General features: G+C 44.5%; 1 protein-coding gene across 3 annotated transcripts in view; it reads left to right on the top strand.

Annotated features, from left to right (window-relative positions):
• Nucleotides 1–6294: 6294 nt before the first annotated feature.
• Nucleotides 6295–23884, top strand: part of OTUD7B (OTU deubiquitinase 7B) — a 72865-nt gene continuing 55275 nt past the window's right edge. For 2 of the 3 annotated variants that reach the window (XM_005293647.5, XM_042843310.2), the window contains exon 1: nucleotides 6295–6506. Coding sequence is in view for 1 of the 3 variants with exons in the window: in XM_042843309.2 (XP_042699243.2) it covers nucleotides 6485–6506 (22 nt within the window). In the remaining 2 variants the exon portion in view is untranslated. The remainder of the gene's footprint in view (nucleotides 6507–23884) is intronic. The other variant, XM_042843309.2, reaches the window with a different exon arrangement.

Below are 23884 nucleotides of genomic sequence, written 5' to 3' on the forward strand. Positions count from 1 at the left end.
TACCCTGCATCGTAAATCTGGGTTTACAATTGCTGGACCCAGATCTCGCAGCCGTGCTAACACGTCCACCCAGACCTTCTGATTGGGCGCTGTGGCTTGAGCTGTGTCCCTGGTGCAAAATGGCAGGGTTTGGATCAGAGTCTCAGCGAGACTTGGGCTTGGACTCCCCTCTCCGGGTGGGTCCTAAGACCTGGGTCCTGAGCGCTTGCTGACCGGAGTCAGACAGATTTGTGTGGGAATGGGAGGGGGGTTGGTTGGGCTCAAACCTGAGTCTGGGCGTGGGTTTACCTTGCAGTGTAGACATACCCTCATATAATAGAAAATGGAACTGTGCGGGATAGACCTTTCTGTCTGAAAAATGACTTTTCCCCTTTATTAATGTTATGAAAGGTCCCTTCAGTCCTCAGTTAGGCGGCTAGCAAGGGAGCTGATCAGTGCCTTGGGGGCTGGCTCTTTGGCCCATAGAAACTGAAACCCATCAAAGCATCCCTGAGGGGTTAGCTGGTTCCAGCCTCTCGTCACTACTGACGTGAGCTGGATTGGACTAGGTGACCTCCATATCCTGGCTTTCCAGCCCCCTGAGCAATACAAGCCCATTCATCAGGGTTCGGTGGCTTAGTTTTGGCTTTCTACAGCAATATGACTGGGCTGGGACATTGACATTGGCAGAGCGGTGAGGCCCAGTGGCTCCCGGGCTCAGCCAGGAGTAAAGACAGCTGGGTTTGATTCTTCACTCTGCTGCTCACCTCCTGCGTGACTATAGGGAGGTCACCTTGTGCCTCAGTTTCCCCATCTGTAAAAGAGTGGTGATGATACTGGCTTTCTTTTGTAACATGCTTTGAAACCTATGGATAAAAATAATGATATAAGAGCTAAGCATTATTATAGACAGAAGCCAAGGTGCTATTCCCCACTCTGGTGCTAGTAAAGAGAGGAAGAAAGGGAGGTGTGTGTAGTACTGTGGGATTCAGGCTCAAAGTACAAAGCTTGGCTTCATCTTGCACAGAAGATAGCAACCTGTTACTACAGCTACTCTTCTAGCTCAAGGGGAGGGATCTGTGCTTTGGGGCTGAAGGTCTGCTCTGCAGTTGAAATCCTACTGATGTTCCCTAGGGGGAGTTGTAAAAATAAACTACCTCGATGCTGCTCAGCCCCAGATGTTGGGATCACACACCTGGATAGCTACTGAAATGCAGCCACTTCTGGGGTGGAACTCTTCAGCATGACACAACATTGCCCCTTAATGCAAATGATATGTTGATTACTATTGGCTGATGGAGGGGCTAGAAATAAGAACTAACTCATCAAAGCAACTAAAACTGATATCTGGAGAATCAGTCCTGGCAAATCACTTGTATTAGTAATGCCTGGACTCTAGAGGCCCCAGCTATGATCACTCTGCTGTGCACTGCACATCTCCCTAATGTCTGCTAAGCCCTGCCTCAGGTCTCTTTCCCCTCCCACCCTCTGTGGATGGTAACAGACACACGGACAGGGAAAGGGACTTGCCTCTAGTCACAACAGGTTGGAGCCAGGAACAGAAACCAAATCTCTCTCCTGAGTCCCAACCCAGCACCACATCCACCAGATGCCTGCAGGGGGCGGTGTGAAGCCTTGCTGTGCTGTCCCCTGGGCCTGATCAAACCAGTCAGAAACCCAGCCAAAGTACCAGGGGTGACCCAGGCTCCGTGGCTGTGCTGGGATTGTTACGGGCACCCTAGCACATAGGTTTGGTTATAAACAATGCTGGCAATAGAAATGTTTTGGAGATTTTAAGACGTTATTCTACCCAACAAAAATTAAGGCATCCAGCAATGTGGGGCACCTCAATTTTTAGGGACCCAAAATGAGACACGCCCCCCGCCCAGAAAAGGGCCTGGTTAGCAGAGAGTGGGTGCTCTAGGGAAGCGGAGGCTAGAAAAAAGAGCATCAGATAAATGTAGGTGCTAGAAGGCCAGTCCCATGGCTGCAAACACTCTTCCCTGTCGTGTTTGCTGTTAGCAGTGACCCCAGTGCAGAGAGGCACATCTTTAGCCAGACTCTGGATTGACAACTCCTTCCTCTAGTTGACAATTTTCAATCAAAGACGGTTTTCAACCCACAAAAAAAATTTCACACTAGTCCTGACTCCGAGTCCTTTGCTCCTTGGGGAGTTATTTCTGGCAGGGCAAAGTGCATGCAGAAAGCTACCCCAGGGGAACGGTAACATTTTGCGTGGATGTAAAGGACCGCCCAAAGTGCAGGGCAATGGAGAATCAGCTTTCCTGCATCCTGCTCTAACCACTAGACCCTGGTGTCTGTTAGCGCCTGCCCACTGGCATGCAGAATAAGCGCAGCTAGCACATGCTGTATGGATTACACCCTGCTGACATGCTGTGATGGGTTCCAGGGTACTGTTGCCCTCGGTGCTTTGGTTTGATTTTAAACTTTGATGTGTAGCTGCAGGCCAGTCGCTCAGCGCTGCCTCCTCCCTCGCTCACCAGAGCTCGGGGAAAACGTGGGCCTATTACACATGCGTTGCAGTGAGGTCTCCTTCCTACGTTGGCAGGGTTCTCTCAGCCCTGAATAACTCCCCGTCGCTGCAGGACAGATCCTGACCTCAGTCGCGCCTGTGCGAAGCCAGGGGCCACTAGAGTTACTCTGGGCCGGCGGCAGAATCCCATGCGGCGTGGCTATCGGAACCTCTGCTTGGCTTTGGGAGGATGCATCCTCCCTGCCTTTAAAAATAAAATCAATGGCAGCTGATGCGGTGCATTTTCAGCATGCCTCGCCTGTGAGCGCTGGCAGCCTACGGCCGGGGGAATGCAAAGCACTTGGTGCCCCTTAGCCCATACGGTACAAGCCGTCCCTTTCCTTTCAGGGTCTGAGCGCCAGGGCAGCCCACAGAGCATTGTTCCCTCTGCTCCCTCATCTTCTATGCCCCAGACTTCCTGGGGCACCCAGGCCAAAACGATTGCAGAGGAGGAAGAAGGAGCTTTTATGATTTCATGGCAAAGGCTTAGGCATTCCCCCCCCCTCCCCCAGTGGTTAAAAGGATTCCAGACTGGAGAGAGGACAGAGCGAAGGGGGCAAGGGATACTGGGTATGAGTCAATGACCTTTTGGAAGGTCCTGCTTAAGGGTCTGATCCTGTCAGGTGCTGAGTGGATAAGGAAAAGTTATTTACTTATTCCCATAATACAAGAACTTGGGGTCATCAAATGAAATTAATAGGCAGCAGGTTTAAAACAAATAAAAGGAAGTTCTTTTTCACGCAGCGCACAGTCAACTTGTGGAACTCCTTGTCTGAGGAGGTTGTGAAGGCTAGGACTATAACAGAGTTTAAAAGAGAACTGGATAAATTCATGGTGGTTAAGTCCATTAATGGCTAGTAGCCAGGACGGGTAAGGAATGGTGTCCCTAGCCTCTGTTTGTCAGAGGGTGGAGATGGATGGCAGGAGAGAGATCACTTGATCATTGCCTGTTAGGTTCACTCCCTCTGGGGCACCTGGCATTGGCCACTGTCGGTAGACAGGATACTGGGCTAGATGGACCTTTGGTCTGACCCAGTACGGCCGTTCTTATGTTCTTATGTTTTCCTTCAAATCTTATTGACTTCAGTGAGACTGCTTGCCAGAGGAAGGATCTCAAGATGAGGCCATTAGTCCATATAATACAATATCATACTTAAGAGCAACCACATTCCCCGGGCCTCGGACATTTCCACTAGCTTTGCAATGGGTTGGCCCTAAGGCCCTGCTCCTGCCCCCAATGAAATCCATAGCAAAAATCCCAGTGATTTCAAGAGGAGCAGGATTGGGCCCCAAATCACTTTCCCTGCTCGATCCAGCCCCTTCCCTGAATTTTCACTGCTGCTGGTGCAAGAGCCTTCTCCTCCGCAGCTCCTGCCATATGGAACATTCTCCCTGCATTGCTGTACGTCAGCATCTCAGTGACCATTACGCAGACCTTACTCAGGGCTCATCCACATGGTGAGTTAGTGCACAGAAAGCCAGGACGTGAAGCTACAGCGTGCCACTTTGCTGCGCACTAACTCACCATGTGGACACTGCTACTGTGCAGTGAAAGTCCTGGAGTGATGGTAAGTGACCACACCGTGCGTTAGTGCATGGCCCTGTACATTCACACCCTGGCTTGCTGCACACTAACTCACCATGTAGCTGCTGTGGGGAGGGTTGCACTGAGGAGCTTCTTCGTAGTGGGTGGGGGCTTCAGGATAGCGCTGTGTTGTTTGTGCAACAGACAGAGGCACCATCAACTACCAATCTCCAAAAGTAGCAATTGCTTGCTCTTACCTAGAGGCCACAACCAACATCAGGGCCCCGTTGTGGTAGGTGCTGCACAGTCACATAACAAGAGACATCCCTGCCGCAAAGAGCTTGAAATCTAAATAGGCAAATGAAGCCTTATCCCCTTTTTACTGATGGGGAATTGAGAAATGACGTGACTCCCCCGAAGTCACACTGAGAGATGCTCTTGGCAGAGCCAGAAACAGAACCCAAATTTTCTGAGTTCCAGCCCAGCATTGTAACCCCACATGACCATCCGGGTTATCAAATTCTCCCTTCGGGCTGAAATTTTCCATGCTTGATCTCAACCTATCAGAGGGGTAGCCATGTTAGTCTGAATCTGTAAAAAGCAACAGAGGGTCCTGTGACACCTTTAAGACTAATAGAAGTATTGGGAGCATAAGCTTTCATGGGTAAGAACCTCACTTACTTGCATCTGAAGAAGTGAGGTTCTTACCCACGAAAGCTTATGCTCCCAATACTTCTGTTAGTCTTAAAGGTGCCACAGGACCCTCTGTTGATCTCAACCTAGAGGCTATACACTGGAGCCAAATCCACAGAGCAATTAATGAGTTAGTGAAACAGTGGAATTTTTGGGGGGGGAGGAGAGAGGGTTAATTTTTTTAAAATGTATTTGCTGAACTAAAATGGATAAAGACTAACACGGCTACCACTCTGAAATATTCAAGTAACCCCTCTGCCTAGAACCTACAGTCATGGGGCAAGAGATCAGGTCTTTGCTGAACAGGTGCTAGGATGTAAAATTCACTACCATTTTGCATCTGTCTGTGTCTTCCTCACAACTCCTAGACATCATTATTCCCTTATCACACCCAAAGAAAACCCCTCATTTGTTCATTTCTACTGTTTCAGCAAGTGTTTTTTTCAGAAATGCAGTCTCTGCACCAACCCCAACCATTCAAAAATCATGAATCAGCCCCCCCCCCCCCCGCAAACTATGAAATTGGCTTAAAAATAAGCATTACTTTTTAAATGATCTTTTAAATTAATACTTTTGGGTCTTTCCCTTTGCTTTGGTGGTTTCTGAACTTTTAGGCTACCGTTGGGATCATATTTTCCAGCATTTCTCTAGAACCATAAAGGCTAGAAACTGACTGGTTTGTTTGTTTGATTTTTAATGAAAGCTGAGATACTCACCTAGTCACGCAAAAAGAACAGGAGTACTTGTGGCACCTTAGAGACTAACAAATTTATTAGAGCATAAGCTTTCGTGGACTACAGCCCACTTCTTCGGATGCACATAGATCACATGCTTCCAGAAGCTGGGGCTTTGAGAACACCAAATATCATGAGACTTGTAATAAAATCTCAAATTAGCAACAAATACTTTTTGGCCTTGACAGCTTGAGTGAGGGAGCTGATCTAACAAGCAGATTGTAAAGGCCAGGGGAAGTATTTCTGTCGGCAGGGTGGGAGAACGATACTCCTGGCAATTGCTGCCCTTGGATGTTCTGGGGGTGGGGGTGGGGGATGCACTATACAGCAAAGCTTTTTGCACACCCAGACTTTTAAGGGACCATCATGATCATCTAGTCTGCCCTCCTGCGCATGGCAGGCCACAGAGCCTCACCCACCCGCTCCTGTAATAGCCCTCTAGCCTCGGGCTGAGTGCCTGGGCTGCACTGGACAGCGTTGTGGTGGGGGCTGCAGGGGTTGTATCGGGGATGCTGGGGGCGGGAGGCTGCCAGGGAGGCGATGCATTGCACGGGGGAGGGTTGGCACGTGGCGAGGGGGCAGGGTGACTGCACGGGGGAAGGGCCGCACGAGGTGGTGCACGGGGCGGGGGCAGGCGGGGCGGCTGCTGTCGCGCGCCAGGGCAGGGGCCGCCGGCGCCGCGCGCGCGCGCGCCCCCTCCCCGTCAAGCCCACACCCGCCTCCAAGGGCCGCGCAGGCGCAGTGGGGGGGAGTGGCGGCGCAGCGCTGTGATTGGCCCCGGGCCGGGGGTGGGCGGTGCCCGAGTGTCCCGTGTCCCCGGGAAAGACGTCCGGGCGGAAACCCGGGGGGCGGAGGGTTCGGAGCGGCGCACACCCCCCTCCCCCAGACGGGAGAGAGCGAGGCGAGCGGCGAGCAGGCGGCGGCGGCGCAGCGAGAGGGTCCCGGAGCGGCCTCCGCCAGACACCCGCCCCCGGGCGGGGACCCCTCAGCGCCGGCCGGCCGGGGACCCCGAGCGCGGGGATGGAGCTGGAGCTGCCCACGGGTAACTTACCCCGTCCGGGTCCGCTGCCGCCCCCCCTTCGGTCCCCCCTGCCGAGCCCCCCCCCAATGGCTCCTCCCGGTCCCCCCCCGCCGAGCCCCCCCAATGCTCCCTCCGGGTCCGCTGCCGCCCCCCTCAATGGCTCCTCCCGGTCCCCCCCCCGCCGAACCCGCCTCCGGGTCCCCTGCCGCCCCCCCCCTCAATGGCTCCTCCCGGTCCCCCCCCGCCGAACCCGCCTCCGGGTCCGCTGCCGCCCCCCCTTCGGTCCCCCCGCCGAGCCCCCCCCCAATGGCTCCTCCCGGCCCCCCCCCGCCGAGCCCCCCCAATGCTCCCTCCGGGTCCGCTGCCGCCCCCCCTCAATGGCTCCTCCCGGTCCCCCCCCAACGAACCCGCCTCCGGGTCCGCTGCCGCCCCCCCTTCGGTCCCCCCTGCCGAGCCCCCCCTCAATGGCTTCTCCCGGTTCCCCCCGAACTCGCTCTCCGAGATCTATGTATAACCCCCCATCAACCCCTCCCAGGTCTCTGACTCAGCCCCTCCCTAACCTCTTCCCGTTCTCGCCCTTAACTCTGCCCCCACGACCCCCTGCCTCATCTCCCCGCTCCCCTCCCATAGCCCTTTTCACGAACCTCTGGCCTCAGCCCCTTCCAGGAGTCCCTACTCACTGGTCTTCCCCCTCATCCCAGGACCCCTAGCCCTGGCCCCCTCCTTCCTGACAGCACTCCCCCACTGCTCCCTTTAACTCCCTTCCCTGCCCCCGCGGCCTTATTCCCCAATATCCCACCTTAGGGTGACCAAACAGCAAGTGTGGAAAATCGGGATGGGGGTGGGGGGTAATAGGCGCCTATAGAAGAAAATGCCCCAAATATTGGGACTGTCCCTATAAAATAGAGACATCTGGTCACCCTATCCCCCCATCACTCCCAGCTGTTCCCCACGGTGCCCACAAGCGGGCCAGCTGGCTACGCAGTCCTAAGAAAGGTCCTTGCTCGCCCTCACTCACTTCGCTCCAACTCTCCCTTTCCTCCTCGCACCTCTCATTACAGCTTCCTCCCTCTTTCCTCTTTTGCTTCAGCACCAGGCAGGGGCCAACTCTCCCTCACCTCTGCCCCCTTTCTGGCTGATGATTTTCCCCTTCTCGAGTTTTGTTTTTCTGTGTTATCTCCTTGACTCTTATTATTTTTCATTACGCTTAAGGGTGACTTTGCTGGACAAACAGCTGCAGGCAGTGTTTGCTTTGTGGACTCTCTCTCCTGTGATAAGCAGTTAGGGACCCATGTGTCTGAAGCCTCAATGCAAGGTTTAATTTGTTTAATTGGTCTCACTAAACTTTCTCTCTTAGGCTAGTCAGCTCTGATAAATGAGGTTGAAATTGGGTAACCTCTTCCTTAGGCTACACTGGTCACAATGTCATTAGCTTTGAAACAGCTTTATCTTAAGTGCTGTTGTTGTGTCCTCAGAGGGTTGTTTTGGTTTTCTAGTACAGTGTCCTTTCAGTCTTGGTATGAAAGGGTGATGAGCTGCCCTCTTGTTTTTAGAATGCTATACAACTGCTAAGTTAGTATTTGGTGAAGCTCTGTGTGTGTGTGTGTGTGTGTAACACAAACCTGTTAACTTGAAGTTGCAATGCAAACAGAAACTTTAGGAGATGCTGATGACTAAGGCTGATTTCCTGTGTCTGTAATTCATAGGTTAACTGTGGATAGGGGTGAACATAATGGGGATTCCTAGCTCTATCTGTTTACTACTCTTGTGTATTTTTAGACTGGCTACCCTCAGTGGCTCACAGCAGTTAAAGATGGAAAAGCTATATTATACCATCAAGTCCAACCCTGTCTTCTGCACCTTATCATGCATCCACAAGGCTATAGGTGAATGATCATGCATTCACCTATATCTGCATCATTGGTTCTTCTCTTGAATTCAAAAGAAAAATGGGTGTTTACTCCCAGTGTTTACTCACGATGTAAAGTGTCTTTTACTTTCAGTTCTATTTATCTCTTGATCTTTTGACTAATTCCAATGTAGTAAAGAGTTTGTCACATGCGCTCAACTAGGGACTTTGCACTGCCCTGGCAGGGGGATGGACTTCATCAAAGTTTCTAACTCTTATGATGCATCAGTAATTATTGGCACCTTCAGTATGCTAGGGCTTTCATGAACAAAGATGCAGGTGAGGTTCCTGTCCTGAGAATTTTAATGATGACTCCAGGGATATGTTACCTATGTTAAGGCCTGAAGTTGAAAAGAAGTATGCAGTTGAACAGCTTTATTTTTGGTAAAGATATATTAGATGACCTGGATAAAGTGGGAGCAAACTTCTAGCAAATTTAATGGGTTTCCTCCCAAATACTACCCAAGAGAACCTTTCAAAAAAATCAAGCCTTCATGTTTGCACTCTGCAAAATAGTTCCTAATTGGGGCATACTCTGAAATAGCCCAAGATTCGACTATAATATTTTGTCCTGCCAGAAATGCTAGTGCATATGTTAATCCTAATGGAAGTCAATAGCTGCATAAATGTCTGTGTCTGAAGTCTTGCTGCTCAGTCAGTGATTTCTAACTTGGTCTTGACTAGGACCCTGGTCTTGCAAAGAGCTCCACTTAGCCAGACTCCTGGTGAAGCCATTGGGGCTCTGTGCAGGCAGAGGGCTCTGTCTACCTGTGCCAAGCTTATTGCAGGATCAGGGCCAAAGTAGTTTAATAAAGAGCACTAAGGAGCTGACCTGGAGTGGTGCTGAACAATCTCAGTTCCCACGGTGGTCAGTGGAAGTTGGGGCACCTTGCAGGTTTAGATTCTGGGACAGAATAATCAACTTTTATTTTCTGCAGATGGCAGCCAAGTCAAACAAGATGTCATTTTGTTTTATGGTCCTATAGAAATGAAATAATACGTTTTTGCACGATTATATTAATATTAAGGAAAAGATCGAGTGGCGATAAAGCCACTGTGAGAAGTCCAAGAGCGTTGTTCGTTTCTCATTTGTCATGAATAATAAATACTACTTTTGAGTGACAGTGGCACCCACAGGGTGCGATGGTTCACCGTTGTGCTAGGCACCCATTGCACTTCTAGATCCTGCCCCAAGGAGCTCATAGCTAAGATAAAATGCAGGTGGGTGAGTGAGGATAAGGGCAGCAGTGACAGAAAGTAGTGCAGAACTTTCAGGTTTGAAGGTTGCTTTTTAATGGTAAACAAGCGGGACAGTGATGTCACCGGTTCCTTCTGGCCACCTGCCTCCTCGTGAGGTTATTAAAATGTTTTCACTGGCAAGGGAGTAATAACTAATCATTTTAATCTGTTTAGGCTACTCTGATGTGGACCAAATAGGATTAATATTAACAAACTAGAAATCGACGTGGCTTGCAAATGCCATCTTTGTATGTAAATACTACTTTCTGATATAAATCAGAATGGACTGTGCTATCATCCTGCCTGGTCGCACTAAGGATTTCGTTTTATTAGAAGCCTATTGTCTGTCATGTGCCTGCTATTTTTAATGGTGCCAAATACGAGCTAGAGATGCGTCCTGCTGATAAATGCTGGGAAGCAAGGCTTTATATTGCAGTGCAGCATGCGCTGTGTGCGTATGAGTGTACAGGCTAGAAGAAATTCATTGCCTTGAAGTGAGCGTAGTGAGGCAATGACAGGCTTAAAAACAAGACCTGAGTTTACAAGTCTTAATCTGATGAGGAAAGGGAGTTTCTTGCCTTGATAATTAAAGGTTACCTCACTGCAGAACAGTAGATTCTGTGTGCTTTCACTGTGGGTGAGAGGGCTCATGACTCACCGACTTCATCTATTGAGCACCCCGGACAAACCCATGCTTAAGGGAAACAGTCCTTGCATTGATGTTCGATAGTGGGAGTCACTATGTAAGGAATGCAATAACGGGACAGGTATTCTGTATGCTTTCAGGAGGCAGTGTTGTCTAGTGGTTACACTAGAGACACAGGACGGCTGGGTTCTATCTGATGTCTGCCACTGAGTTGCTGTGACAATTTATGATCAGTTTACCTGTCTGTAAAATGGGAATAATACTTAAGCATTCCTACGAGTGAAACCTTTCCTTTTGCTTTTGTTTGGTGATGAGCTCCTGTGTCCTAATAACCAAATGCTACCACAGGTTAGCAAGAATGGCAGTCTTTGCTCGGGAGATATCTGATGGTGAAAAAGGAGTGTGTTGCTAATGAAAAATAGGATGTACTGGCAAAGTAGTTGTGTGGCAGTTGGAACAGCTGCCACCTTTTGCATCTCCCTTTGTGGAATGCCAGATTGGAAGAATTTTTTTTAAAACGTCTTTCCATTTTTATGTACTAAAGAAGTCAACTTATACTGGGAGTGGGTGAATTCAGCTGGTAGTGTATTTAAATTGATATATTTTAAAGGTAAATCCAAGGAAGAAATCTGTTATGCATGCACATCTTTAAGGGCTTGTTCCCTCCCTTCCTGTCTTCTGGTTGATCCTGCCATGAAGTCATAGACTCTATTTACAGTTTCCCCAACATTGCCATAGCACCAGACTGTGGTGCTGCAAAAAACAGTGTTATAACTTCATTGCAGGACGGAGCAACAGGAAACACTACACTGCGTGGTGGGGAGAGTTATACAAGCACAAGGAGTCAATTATAGAAATTAGGGTTGAGGACCTTTTAGGTCCCATCCAGCTCATCCCCTAATCAACACGGGTTTGAGCCCCGTAATACGTTTTCTGATGCATTGTCGAGTCCTCTTGCTTTGGGAGACTGCTCCATAGTTTAATGAACTTCCAGATACTCAGAATTAACTTCCATTTGTTTAACTTCATCCTATTTATTTGTAATTCTATCCATCCTCCTAAACTGCTTTCCCACCAATGGATGCAATCCTAACTTTGTTGAAATAAATTGAGTCAGGATTTCACCATTTGTGTTTTATGCATGTGAAATTCCTCCAAACTTAATATAAGTGGGTTATATTTAGCTCTGTAAACTTTCCTCCGGACTTGGTCTCTCCAGCGCCTTAATTTTTGTTACTCTTCTCCAGAGTTTGCTATCTTTCTGATGAGACCACTTAAAGTTCTGGGCATCCCACTGCCAGAACCATATATAAAGCAATATCTAATCTTTGTTCCCTGACATGATGCTTTTGCAGTCTAAAATGGCATTGCTGTCTTTTTTGGTCAGTGTTGCAAAAAGAGATGCTGAATATCAGGCAAATAAATCTCTTTGCCTAAATGTGTTTTTCCTCAAGTGTCACAGCTGTAAAAGTTCTTTAAACAGGTTGACCATAAGTTACTCTTTAATGTGTCCTGTAAGCTGTATGAAAACCGAAGAAATATCTATACTGTCCAGAAGTTTACTAAATCAAAGATAGTATATGTAAGAGTCAGTGCCTAATAGTGTAGTTAAATCTCTTACAGCCTTATTTTCAGAGGTGCTGAGTGCACTCAGCTCCTATGGGAGGTCAGTGAGAACCGAGATGGCTCAGTAGTTTTGAGAATCAGGTCACTAAGTATTTCCAGCCTAAACCCTGACTTTTATGCAGGTGCGGTTTTCTCAAACTTTCTATCCGTGCAGATAGCCAATAAGAAAACTACTTGTGTTTGTTTATATTAGATAAGTGCCTCGTACTTGGCTGAAGTGGGGGAAAGATTCTAACTTGATTCATTAGGTATTATAATTTCTGTAATGTGACTGTGTGGCTAAGAAACAGTATTAGGGTTGCATAGGGATCATTCACACATTGTTTGGCGCCTTTGAAGCTAACTGGCTCTGGCACTGTAAGAACACGTGTGAGTCTGTACTTACCCATGCTTAGAAATGTCATGAGAGCATACATTGCTTAAGCTGTTCTTGGAAGGGTAATGTTTTTAAAGAAGTTTTTTTCATGGTTTTACAGTGTTTTCTTTTTGTCAAGTTCTAGCATAAAAAAGGCTTAATTGTGTAAAACTTTCTGCATTGTCTTCCCATTGCCAGCACAGCCCTTCACCCTCATGAGGAGGTTAAATGCAACACTGTGAATGTTACAGTATAGGGGTCCTTAGGACAAAACCTTACAATCCAGAATTTTGTCTGCTTTGCATGGATATTAAAGATCCGATGGCAGTCTTCATGAGACTCCTGGTTTACTCTGGGTATCTCAGGCCAACCATTCCTCCTCCCTTAAGTTGTGCAGCCTCCTGTAGGCTGCTGTTATGACTGGTTGCCATCCTTTCCTCTACAGATGTCTGCATTACATATGTACTGTATCTATATAGTTTGTGCAGAATTTTGGCAACCTATCTCAGTGCTGATGCTATAGAAATTATCCTAAAGGATGAATGGTGCTAAATAATACTGTTGAAACTTAGATGGGCACAAGCATTGTTTGAAAATTAGTCACTGAACACACACAGTTCACTGCTTTTAGTATGAAACACTGTACTTTAATAATAATAATAATAATGCATATTAACATAATGTATATTATTTAAGATTCAGCCCTTGCTGCATTTTGGTCAGTTACTCTGTCTTGGCGGCGCTCTGAAACTGAAAACTAGAGTTTTTAATTTAACCTGAGAGAGAAACACTTTAGAACTAATATGTAAAATGAAGGGTGAAGTCAGTCATGCATTTACTGGATAGTGGTGAAGTGGGTAGGAGCTCAGTGTTACTCAGACAGCCTCCTTTCTGTCTAGAGACCTCTTTGCATTTCATACTACTTTGAGGTTTAACCTCTAGACTCCTTCAAACCCAATCGGGTTGGAAACGTCTTAAGCTCTCGGCCTTAATGTTGAAATTGGTTAGGTCATATTTTAATGCTAGCACAAAATACAATTAATTAGGAAGATGCAACTTATAAAAAGTGTAGTTGCCGTTTTTTACAAAAGTTAAAACGTCCTTAATTTAGAAAGGGGACACACTTCTGTTTCAAAATGTTTTGAAACTACTTACTTTTAGCATTATTACTATCCTTGCTTAGCAGCTGGTTTTTGTAATGTGCATACAGCTTTTGGACCCAGGATCTTCAGTTAAAAATGTCTTGCCTCCCGTGTCTGAAAACCCCACTTGGGGGGAGAATACAATTTGCTATCCTGCAGTAGCTCATCTCATTACAAAGGATCGTCATTCAAGTTGAAACTTAATACATTTTGGCTTTTTGGATGTCTCAGACTGGGACAGGTCTTCACTCGGGCTATCTCAACTGATGGGTTTTTGGCAATGGGAGGAGAATAGGTATCCTTCCTCAAGGCTGCCCAATAACCAGGAATTATTTGTATGTTGTCTTTTATACAATGCTAAACATAGTCAGCACTTAGCAAATATAATAAAGGTGTTGGATCACATCAGGCTCATTGTGTTTGTCGTCTCTGCATTGTGTTACTAGTCTGGCTTTGGTGTGTGTTGGCTATTTTAGAGTACATTAGACACCTAACCAGCGTTGCATATGTCTGATCAGCAATGTTCTTGGGAAGGAAGAGAGGTGTCTAAAAGCGAACTGTGACAAAAGTTAGAAACCACCCTGAAAGACTTCGTGTTTTGGATCTCATGTATCTGGAACAAGGCCAATTGTGTAGTTTGCTTTGCGAATAGCTATTTTGATAAGGAGCAGGGTTTGATCAGAACAGGTGTTGGACTGCTTAACGCACGGCAGTCTTTCCTGCCTACCCTAAGGATTTTATCATGAATATTCCATTCAAGCAGGTTTTCAGTGCAAGTCTAAGGAGGCCATATTTATAGGAGGAACAAAAAGAAAACGTACCACTTCACTTCAGGGTTTTTAGTGGGCTTCTGGGTTTGAGGTTTTGACAGTAAAGTTAAGATTTAGGTATGCCAGGGCATTGCAGCACATATGGGGTTTCACAATACAAGACACAATACACCTCTTTGGGGTGATTCCTTCTGTGTAACTGTATTGTGATAAGAGAGGAAGAAAACATTGCACAGTGCTCGTATCCAGATGCATCCTTGCTCTTTAACTGATGAAATTGATTCCCAATGGCATGTTGTGTTGTCTCGTGTTCAGGGACTTCCTAATAGGGTTGTGGTATGGGTGACACAAGTCCTATTTCAGAATTTAAAAATGTTTGAATATTTTTTTAAAAAACGATGGGCGCTTTCAACTTGGTCAGCCTCCAAAGCTCTCCCAAATTGTAGGTCTTGTTCTTGTAGGTGTGTTTGTTATAGCTCACATTTATTTAATTTTTTTAAAAGTTGCATCTTCTGTCACGTGTCATTTGAGGATCTCCAAATACTTTGCAAACATTTTAAGCGTCCCAGTACCCCTGTTTAAAATGCTCTCATCCATGTTTTATGGTTTGGGGGGGCTATTGAGCCCCAGAGGACAAACAGTGAATTCGTAACAGAAATGGGATTACAGCCCTGAAGTCCTGGCTCCCAGCCTCATGGTCTATCCACTAGTCTGTGCTTCCTCCCACACAAGAAGATCACACAGTAAAGCTGGGGAAGGGGTGTATATGTTTTAAGTTTCATGTTCCTAATGTATTTCTTTGGAGATATTTTTCTGGATTTACCTAAGATGTACTACACAGGGTTGCATTTAAGATCAATGTTAATGCTTAACTTTGGCAGTGGCCCTTATGAAATCATAAACTACTACTTTCCAGTAAAATTTAAAGTTTTAACAAAGCAGCTGTTCATCTCACTTCATTTTCTTTACGTTTTAAAGTGTATATTTGATCATGTGAAAACTCTCAAGTTCTCAATCCTGGAACTAGTGTATTGGGTGGAGGCATGAACAGTTCCTTTGATACGGTGGTTTTTACTTGTGTTCTGGTAAGATGCTTGGTAAAATTTGACACTTCGTTCATTATGCTCTGGAAGACACAAGTGACTTTAAGAATGTATCTAATGTGCTTAACTTACAGTAAGTGAATAAACATACTTCATCAGTTGCAGTTTTATTCTTTCCCCTTTCTCTTTGTCTATTCTCATGTTGAATGTGTGTATAATTTAGACTGAGATCTTTGGGGCAGGGACCATGACTCTAGTCTCTGTAAACTGCCATGCAAAATTATGGTTCCTTATGTTTGTTTTTGATTGTAGCATGCTAATTAGATTAATAAATTCTGATACTATCTTTGCTACATAAACAATTGCAAGGTACTACTTGTATCCACCATTATGGTAACAGTGGACACTGTACCATAAAAACAGGAGTACTTGTGGCACCTTAGAGACTAACAAATTTATTTGAGCATAAGCTTTTGTGGGCTACAGCCTACTTCATCAGATGGATAGAATGGAACATATAGTAATTAGTAAGAAGATATATACACAGAACATACCAAGGTGGAAGTAGCCATACCAACTCGAAGAGGCTAGTTAATTAAGATTAGCTATTATCAGCAGGATTAAAAAACACTTTTGTGGTGATAATCAAGAAGGCCCATTTCAGACAGTTGACAAGGTGTGAGGATACTTAACATGGGGAAATAGATTCAATCTGGGTGCCACAAGTACTCCTGTTCTTTTTGCGGCTACAGACTAACACGGCTGCTACTCTGAAACCAGTGAATACCATGTGTGCTTAACAGTGTAATTCTGTTGCGTAGCTTGATGGTTTGGAAAATAACTCCTTCTTTTTTCAGAAAGTTTGGCTGGTATGTGTCTCATAAATGATCAGAAAGGCAGATGCAACTCAGAAAGATACTGACAGATCAGCCTCGGTTTATATTTGGGGCTGTATTTGTATGAATGCTGTTCAATACTTTCTGAAAACCTGGCTCTAAACATTAGCGAATGGAATATGAGCTTCATATACAACACACTGATTAAAGGGTTACTTATATTTGTGAATAGTTTGTTTGGTTTGAAGGTAGGATTGTCCTAAGGACAGCAAGTTCCTAATACAAACTATTAACAGCTTTTTCCTCTCATGGACCCCAAAGGATGGATGGTTTCAGAGTAACAGCCGTGTTAGTCTGTATCCGCAAAAAGAAGAACAGGAGTACTTGTGGCACCTTAGAGACTAACAAATTTATTAGAGCACGAAAGCTTATGCTCTAATAAATTTGTTAGTCTCTAAGGTGCCACAAGTACTCCTGTTCTTCTTTTTTCAAAGGATGGATGTTCAGGATTGCTTTTTTTTTTTTTCATTTTGGGTTTTTTAAACTTGTCTATGGCCAGATCTTTATTAAAAACTTTTGCTAGTATAATTTTGATTAGGGGTGTGATATTTTTATGACATTTCTGTACTGGCAAAAGTCATAGTGTAGATGCAGTATGCTGTCAAAACCCCTTTTTTTATATTGTCATAACCTGTGTCGACGTTCTACATTAGGAGGGTTTGCCAGTACAGCTTTGCTAATTTGTCTAGTATAGACATTGCCTGATTACATCTATTATGCTACAGTTTTGCAGTAGTTCAGTCCTGTATGTAAGACTCAACAGTGTCTTGTTTTTTAACCATCCCGGGGCACTACAACATTTATAACCGTCTTTGCAACATGGTTAACTTTTGCTGGGGGGCTGCAAAAGTGGGTTGTTAACTTCTGTAAGTGTCTTGTGTGCTTAAGCTTTGCGTGAATAATCTAAAGATTTTGTACACTTAAATACTTGACCTTATCAATATAGCCTTGTTCATACTAAAAGTTGAAATACAATTCAACCCTATTTGGCAGTCCTGTGGGCTTGTCTCTTGCACTACCAACTTAGGAGTCCAGGGAGGAACCCTATGGTTACTACATACTGAATGCGGTCTGCTTTCTGAATCTGATTCATACAAATTGTTTTTCACCTCCTGTTCAGAGATTAGCAGCTACTAGGCCTGTCTGAGTTTTCCTGATAGGTTGGCCCAGTTCCTCACTCAAATGGCTCCATCAGGGTATGGTTACAGCTAAAAGTGATGCCTCCTTTTCTGTGCATTTACATATCTATCGTTTCACTGCTAAGAAGAAGGCAATTAAACTTAGTAGTGATGAATATGGATGTTCTTAATGTGACTTAGTACTTATGGCATTCGTTTTCTGTATTTCTGTGGGTGTGGTGGCCAAGCAAGGAGTATTATTCATGTAAGGTTTATTAGACATCAGAGCTACGTGTGGCTCATAGTGCACAGTGCAATCTTAATATTGTTTTCCCAATGCTTCTATGTAATAACATTTTGAGCCACAGTTTAATTTATGGCTGCTAACCCTATGTTTAAGTAGTGATCGTTTTGTTAAATATTGCACACTCAATTTGGGGTGAAGGGAAGGAAGGGGTAAAAATGCAAGAGAGAAACTTAAAGGTTACTTAGCTTTGAAGTTGCTAGCATTAGAGTTGTATCATAACTTAAATATCGTGGTATAGGTTTTGTGCCTAAAATGTTCCCCATATTAAAAAAAAAAATCCTATATCGTGAAGTTAGAGAATGCACTAGTAATTAATTAAATTGGAATCATAGGCTCTAAAGATGGATTAGGACCCACTTAGTCTGCTTTTGCCTCACTATCCCTGGTGTACATTTACTAATGTTAAGTACATCTGCATTAAATTCCTCCATTCTACCTCACAGCCTAGACCATCTTATGACATAGTCTTTCTGACATTTGACACACCCAAGCCCTATTAAAAACAGGCTTCTGTAACTTGGCTGGGAACTGCACATACCCATTCCAATTTCAATGTATATATTTTTATTTTAAACAGCACAGGAAACGTTTGAATGTACTTGAAGTTAGGATAGACATCTTCTTTGGCTGCTGTTCTTCATGTAAAAACACCTTTAAAAATAAAAGGCAAAGTCAGATCAACAACTTTAAATTCTTTGGCAAATGAAATATATTTCTTGGGCTGAAATCACAAAGATGCCCAATGAAGTGCTGGGTGTTGTATAAATAAGTCACCTGTGTGATCATGAGCGAATAGGAAATTGACACAAAGTACTGTAAACAAACAGGTGTGCACATACTATGATTTTCATAGTTACTTTAAGACAAAAATGCTTTCTTGGGCATTTTTAAGAGCCTGTTCCTGCAACACTTACCTGCATGAACAGTCTCGTTGACTTCCACGGGGCTGCTGGATTTGACCCAAAGGCTCAAAATCCTTTAGCATCCTTTAAGAATGTTCTTTCTTGAAACCTAAACCTTGAGAAACCTTAAACAAAACAATGTGTGCATGTGTGCACTCAGTCTTTTCATGAGTAATTACTTAAAGTTGGGCAAAAATAAATACCAAACCTTCCCCCCCCTGCCCCCCCCCCGTTCAGTCTGCTAGTGTTGTGCCAGAATCAAGATTGGATACTGTACTACTGGCTTTGATAAGATTGCCTGGTTTTCTGAAGGTCGACTTATTATAGAAGCCAAATTATTAAAATTCTTAAACAATTGTAATGCAAGAGGCTCTTATCAGTCGTGCTGAAAGTACAGTTGCCAATTTGAGAATCTGTAATGTTTTGCTTTCATATTTGTGTACAACCGATATAGCAACTGGCAGATTGATCTGATTCAATGCCAAATGCAAACCTGGGAACGGTTTTTAAAAACAAAGTTTGGTGTGTAGCTTTTTTTTTTTTTTAATTTGACAAGTGGTATTGACAAGGCAAATGACTCCAGTATTGTAGGCTGTGGACATAAGGACTCTGTCATTGTTGGCAGAAAAGTTCTGTAGTGTAACTCAATATAGTATTTTGCATAAACCTATATCAGGGCTTGATCTCTCCAGAGGCCCATAAGAGACCACAGAACTATTCTGATTTTTGCATTGTGTTTGTTAGAGACTTGGGTAAAATACCAGATATACTTCGCTTCTGACCAATAAAAATGGCTTGGATATAACTTTTTATGTGTCTGTGTAAAGCTTTATAAATTATACAGAGGGGTGACTTTACCCACTGCTCAAATGCAGCTATTTCTCGGGTGTTTTAACAGCAGACAACTTTGCCTGGTGGTTCTCTCCGTTGGCATAGGAGTGTTCTCACCTAAGCACTGCACCTGCGCCGATGCGGCATTTTTCACATCCAAGCAGTGCAAGGTCAATGGAAGAATTCTTCCATCAACCTAGCTACGCCTCTTGGAAAGATGGATCACCTGTGTGTAGCGAAGTCGACGGAAGAATTCTTCCATTGACCTTGCAGTGTCTAGACCAGGGGGTAGGTCGGTATAGCTACATGTCTCAGAGGTGTGGATTTTTCACACCCCTGAGAGATGTAGCTTCACTGATGTAAATTCGCAATGTACAGCAGCCCTCACTCAGTTTGCTAATCTCTGCTTTGTGAGAGATCTGTCTTGAGCACAGCACATGGTGGTCAGCTACAAGCCAGTATCAGAGGAAAGTGCTGAACTTCTAATGTCTGATTAAAATATCATGCTCGCATCTAGGGGGAAAAAAATCAGCCATTTAAAAGGTCACAAACAACTCCTAAAGGGAATCTTGATTTGACCACATGCCTCCAGAGATTAATCAGAGACCAGGCCTAATTCATTCACTTAGCATCGCTGCCATCCTGTCTCTCTGTTTTATTTAGTGCACTGCAATTTATTTAAAAAATGATGTACCACTCTGGAGAAACTGGTTTCCTCAAAAGGAGGTTATTGGTGCCTGAATATCACTCTTGCAGTATGACAGTATGTACAGAGTAGGACAAACCAAGTTAAAAATCCAATAACCAAAAATCCAATCATCTTCTATCCAAATACAAAGGAACGATCCATGAATCAGACTGAAATCCTCAACATGTAGTTCTGTGATGTATAAGGATGTGCCATGGCTGAAATACGTATGCGCAACCGGATAAGTGCAAAATGTACTAATAGCCTTTATTCTACTCTTTTCCTCATTCTTGTTGACCCTGTGGTTATTATTACATTTTAGAAGTATTTCATTTTTTTTCTTTCAATCCCAATAATAATTCTTTTAACTCCATTTTGGGGCAGAATTCTTTAAACCTAATACACGAAGAGAGGATTATCTGGACACAATTCTATTCTTGAAAGTCCACTGGGATTTAAAAAGTTTTTAGTTAGAGGAGCAGAGAAAAGCAACTGAAACTGAACTGACACTTTGCACATGGTCTTTGGAGGTGCCGAACACTTATTAGGATTGGATTCCCCCACTGATTGACTAACTTAAACAACTGTAGATTTAAGTCTGAGTAAATATTCAAGTCTCAGCATGATACAATCAAGTCATAAACTGCTTAAACAGGATGTGATAAAAGTTGAGAAGACCCTCTGTAAAGGTGATTTGCTACTATAATTCATCGTCAGCTGTAATAAGTTCAACCGTGTGTGTGTGTGTGTGCGTGCGCCTTTAAAAATATTCTTTCGTATTTTGCACTAGAAGTTGAATATTGAATAAAACCAATTCCTGTGTGTACTAAGATAACAGGATTTCTGTTTTCCAAACTTTTTTCTTGAGTTTACGCCACTTTTGAAAAATAAATCATGGAATGTTGTCCAGAGGTTTGACCAAGGTACTGAAATTGAGGCTTGTTCTTGGCTGTACCTCATGGTCTCAATCTGTGACCGTTCCCTTGTGTTCTCAGTTTCTCATCTGTAAAATAAGACAGCAAATACTTACCAACGTGTCATAACGGTGAAGTTAATTAGCCTTTTTATAGCTTAGTTAATGTCTGTAAAATGCTAAGTAGCCATCATGACATCACTATGAAGTGGGTATTTTTGTTCTATTAGGATGACTAACTGATGTCTGCAAAGCACATGGAGATCTGTGTAGGCAAAGTACATATTTATTTATTTTTATTTTATGGGGGTCACCCATGCTGCATCATAGTTAAGGTAGAGCTATATGCATTCTCTGATTGTTTTGAGAATTGGTATGCCTCGCTGGGGCCTGGAATAGGGTTAGTGGAGCAAGTTTGGGGACACTTGGTCAAGGGGTTTCTCAAGATATAGCTACACCTAAAAATGATCTGGCTTTTAGAATTTTCAATTCTTTTAACATTTCGTGGGGCAGAGCTAGGAAAAACAGTTAACCTTTGACCCTCGTAAAACTCATATTGCTGGACTGCCCCTGGGCTCAGCTATTCAGTGGCATGAAGGACCCATTCAGAAATATGTCAAAGTATTGCTATACAAGAGCTTGAGCACCTTAGCTTAATAGTGTCAGCTGTAAGTGCAGTTTTGATGAGGGTCAGCAGCCTATCGGCATACCCACGATGCCATCTAACTGTCTGAGCCTCCCCTTGGGAGAATTTGGTGGGTGGTACTGTCTGGGATAGGAAGCCTGGAACAGTGACATGAGGCTAGGCTGCCATACTGAAAATGAGATGAGGGAGGTACCCAAGAGTCCTTGACAGGATGAAACTGTGCTAGGAGGGGTTCGCTGAACTCTGCAGCACTGTGTACCACAGTCTGAGTCTGTGCAGGGAGGTAAGAACAGGGCTGTTTGGTGCCTGACGCAGGCATGCAGTGCTGAGATTGCGCTGGGGAGCTGAGAACAGGCATGCTCCGTGCATGCCACAGGCATGCAGTATTGAGGGGAGATGAGACTGTTGGGCTTGTCTACCTGCACTGTGGTTCAAACCAGGGGTTCTCAACCTTTGAGGCCCCCGCAACATGCTATAAAAACTCCATGGCCCATGTGTGCCACAACAACTGGTCCTGGTTTTTTTGCATATAAAAGCCAGGACCAGCATTAGGGGGTAGCAAACAGGGCCATTACCCAGGGCCCCATGAAGCTAAGTTGCTCAGGCTTCAGCCCCATGTGGTGGGGCTTCGGCTTTCTACCCTGGATCCCAGCAAGTCTAATGCAAGCCCTGCTTGGCAGAGACCCTGACACCTGCTCGTGGCCACCCAGGGGGCCCCAGGCTCCTGGTTGAGAACCACTGGTTTAGACTGCAGGGGTGCAAATTGTAGAGTGTGCCAAAATGTTGCACTCTCCGTGCAAAGTGTGGACTGTGTTAACCTTTAAAGGTACCTTTAGTTTGCAGCAGCTTCCACAAAGGGCTGCTGGAGTGCAACATTTTGGTGCACTCTGCGTTCACACCCTGTAGTCCACAATGGGGTAGAGTGGAGACATAGTGACTAAGTGGATACTACAGGCACAGACCTCTGAATTCAGAAGGGGCTGGAGAACTCCCATTAAGATGAATGGTACAATTTACACATCTTAGAGCTGTTGTTTCAGGCTATGTACATCTCCATGTTGCGCTTCCATTCTGCTGAGATCATCCCACTGATTTGATTGAGCCCCTTCACACCTCTGAGTTTATTTAGGGGTGCGGTGGGACATGTTACATGTATGGTTTGGGGTTTTCAGAGGTTTATGGTAAAGTTTAGTTATCCTTCGCCTTCTAGAAGGGCGCAAGGCAGTGCTAAGCAACCTTATGCCATATATCTGATTATGAACAAGCCAAGTTCTGAGAAGGCATAAAAAGCCATCCCTCCTGTGATGTAACCAGACTTTAGTAAGCTTAACAGCAGCTTTGGGGAGTAGAGACCAAACTGTGGCTGAACTGACTTACTGCCCATTTGTAGTGAATAGGAAGAGAGATAAAACTAAGTCATAATTTAGTTCTAGCTTTTACAAAAATTGTTAGCGAAATCGTACAGATTTCATAGAGGTATCCTGAGATACTTCATCCTTTCAATAGGCTTCCCTGAAGAACTAGCCAGTTGAACTTACTGCAATGAGCTGTCATGTTAATATGCTTATAATAGGTGTCCATGTGGTAGACAGTCAAGATAAAGAGGCTGATGGTAAAAATACAGTAGCTTGCAAATTAATTTTCATTGTAATGTGCTACTGAAGCTTGAGGTGCTGACAGGAGCTGAACACTGTGTTTTGTATGCACTTCTCGTCTGCAGAGATGTAAAGGTGCACCTATGTATTCATCCTAACATGCCTTTCAGAAACAAATCCGCAATGGTGCTAATAAATTGTACTTCAGACTGCTTAAAACAAACTGGGATTTTGTAAGCAACGTTGTTGTAATCTTGTCAAGATGAGCAGTGCTCATCTAAATTTTATTTATATATATATATTACCAGAAAAAGGTAATTAAAAAAAAAAATTCAAAATTATGCGAACTAGCAGCATTTGACATTCTCTAGCAAAGTTCTATAGCTGATTTGATGTCTTTATCGTGCCCTAATTTGTTTGGTGTGGCTGAAAATTCGGTTAAGTTTAATTTCTAGTGGATCCTTCTGTTTCCTGCTATTTGGTGTTTGTCTTCTGTAGACTTGGAAGTTTTTGCCAGTGTTTGTCTCAAAGAGCGGTTTTCTTAATCAAGAAGTGCAAGACATTTTATCAGCCTGACTCTACACGGATCACTCCTCATGTTTTGCATGCATATTTCGGAGTCTGCATCATAGCAGAAGAGGCGTTGAACTTTGAGAATTCCTAACAGTCTTGGACATTTGTGGTTTTAAAATGAGTAGTCTTGCTCCATTAGAGGAAAATATTGACATCATTCTCAATAGCCTAAAATAAGGCTGGGGTGTTATTTACATCTC

The sequence above is a fragment of the Chrysemys picta genome, chromosome 20, assembly GCF_011386835.1.
Source record: "Chrysemys picta bellii isolate R12L10 chromosome 20, ASM1138683v2, whole genome shotgun sequence".
Lineage (NCBI taxonomy): Eukaryota > Metazoa > Chordata > Testudines > Emydidae > Chrysemys > Chrysemys picta.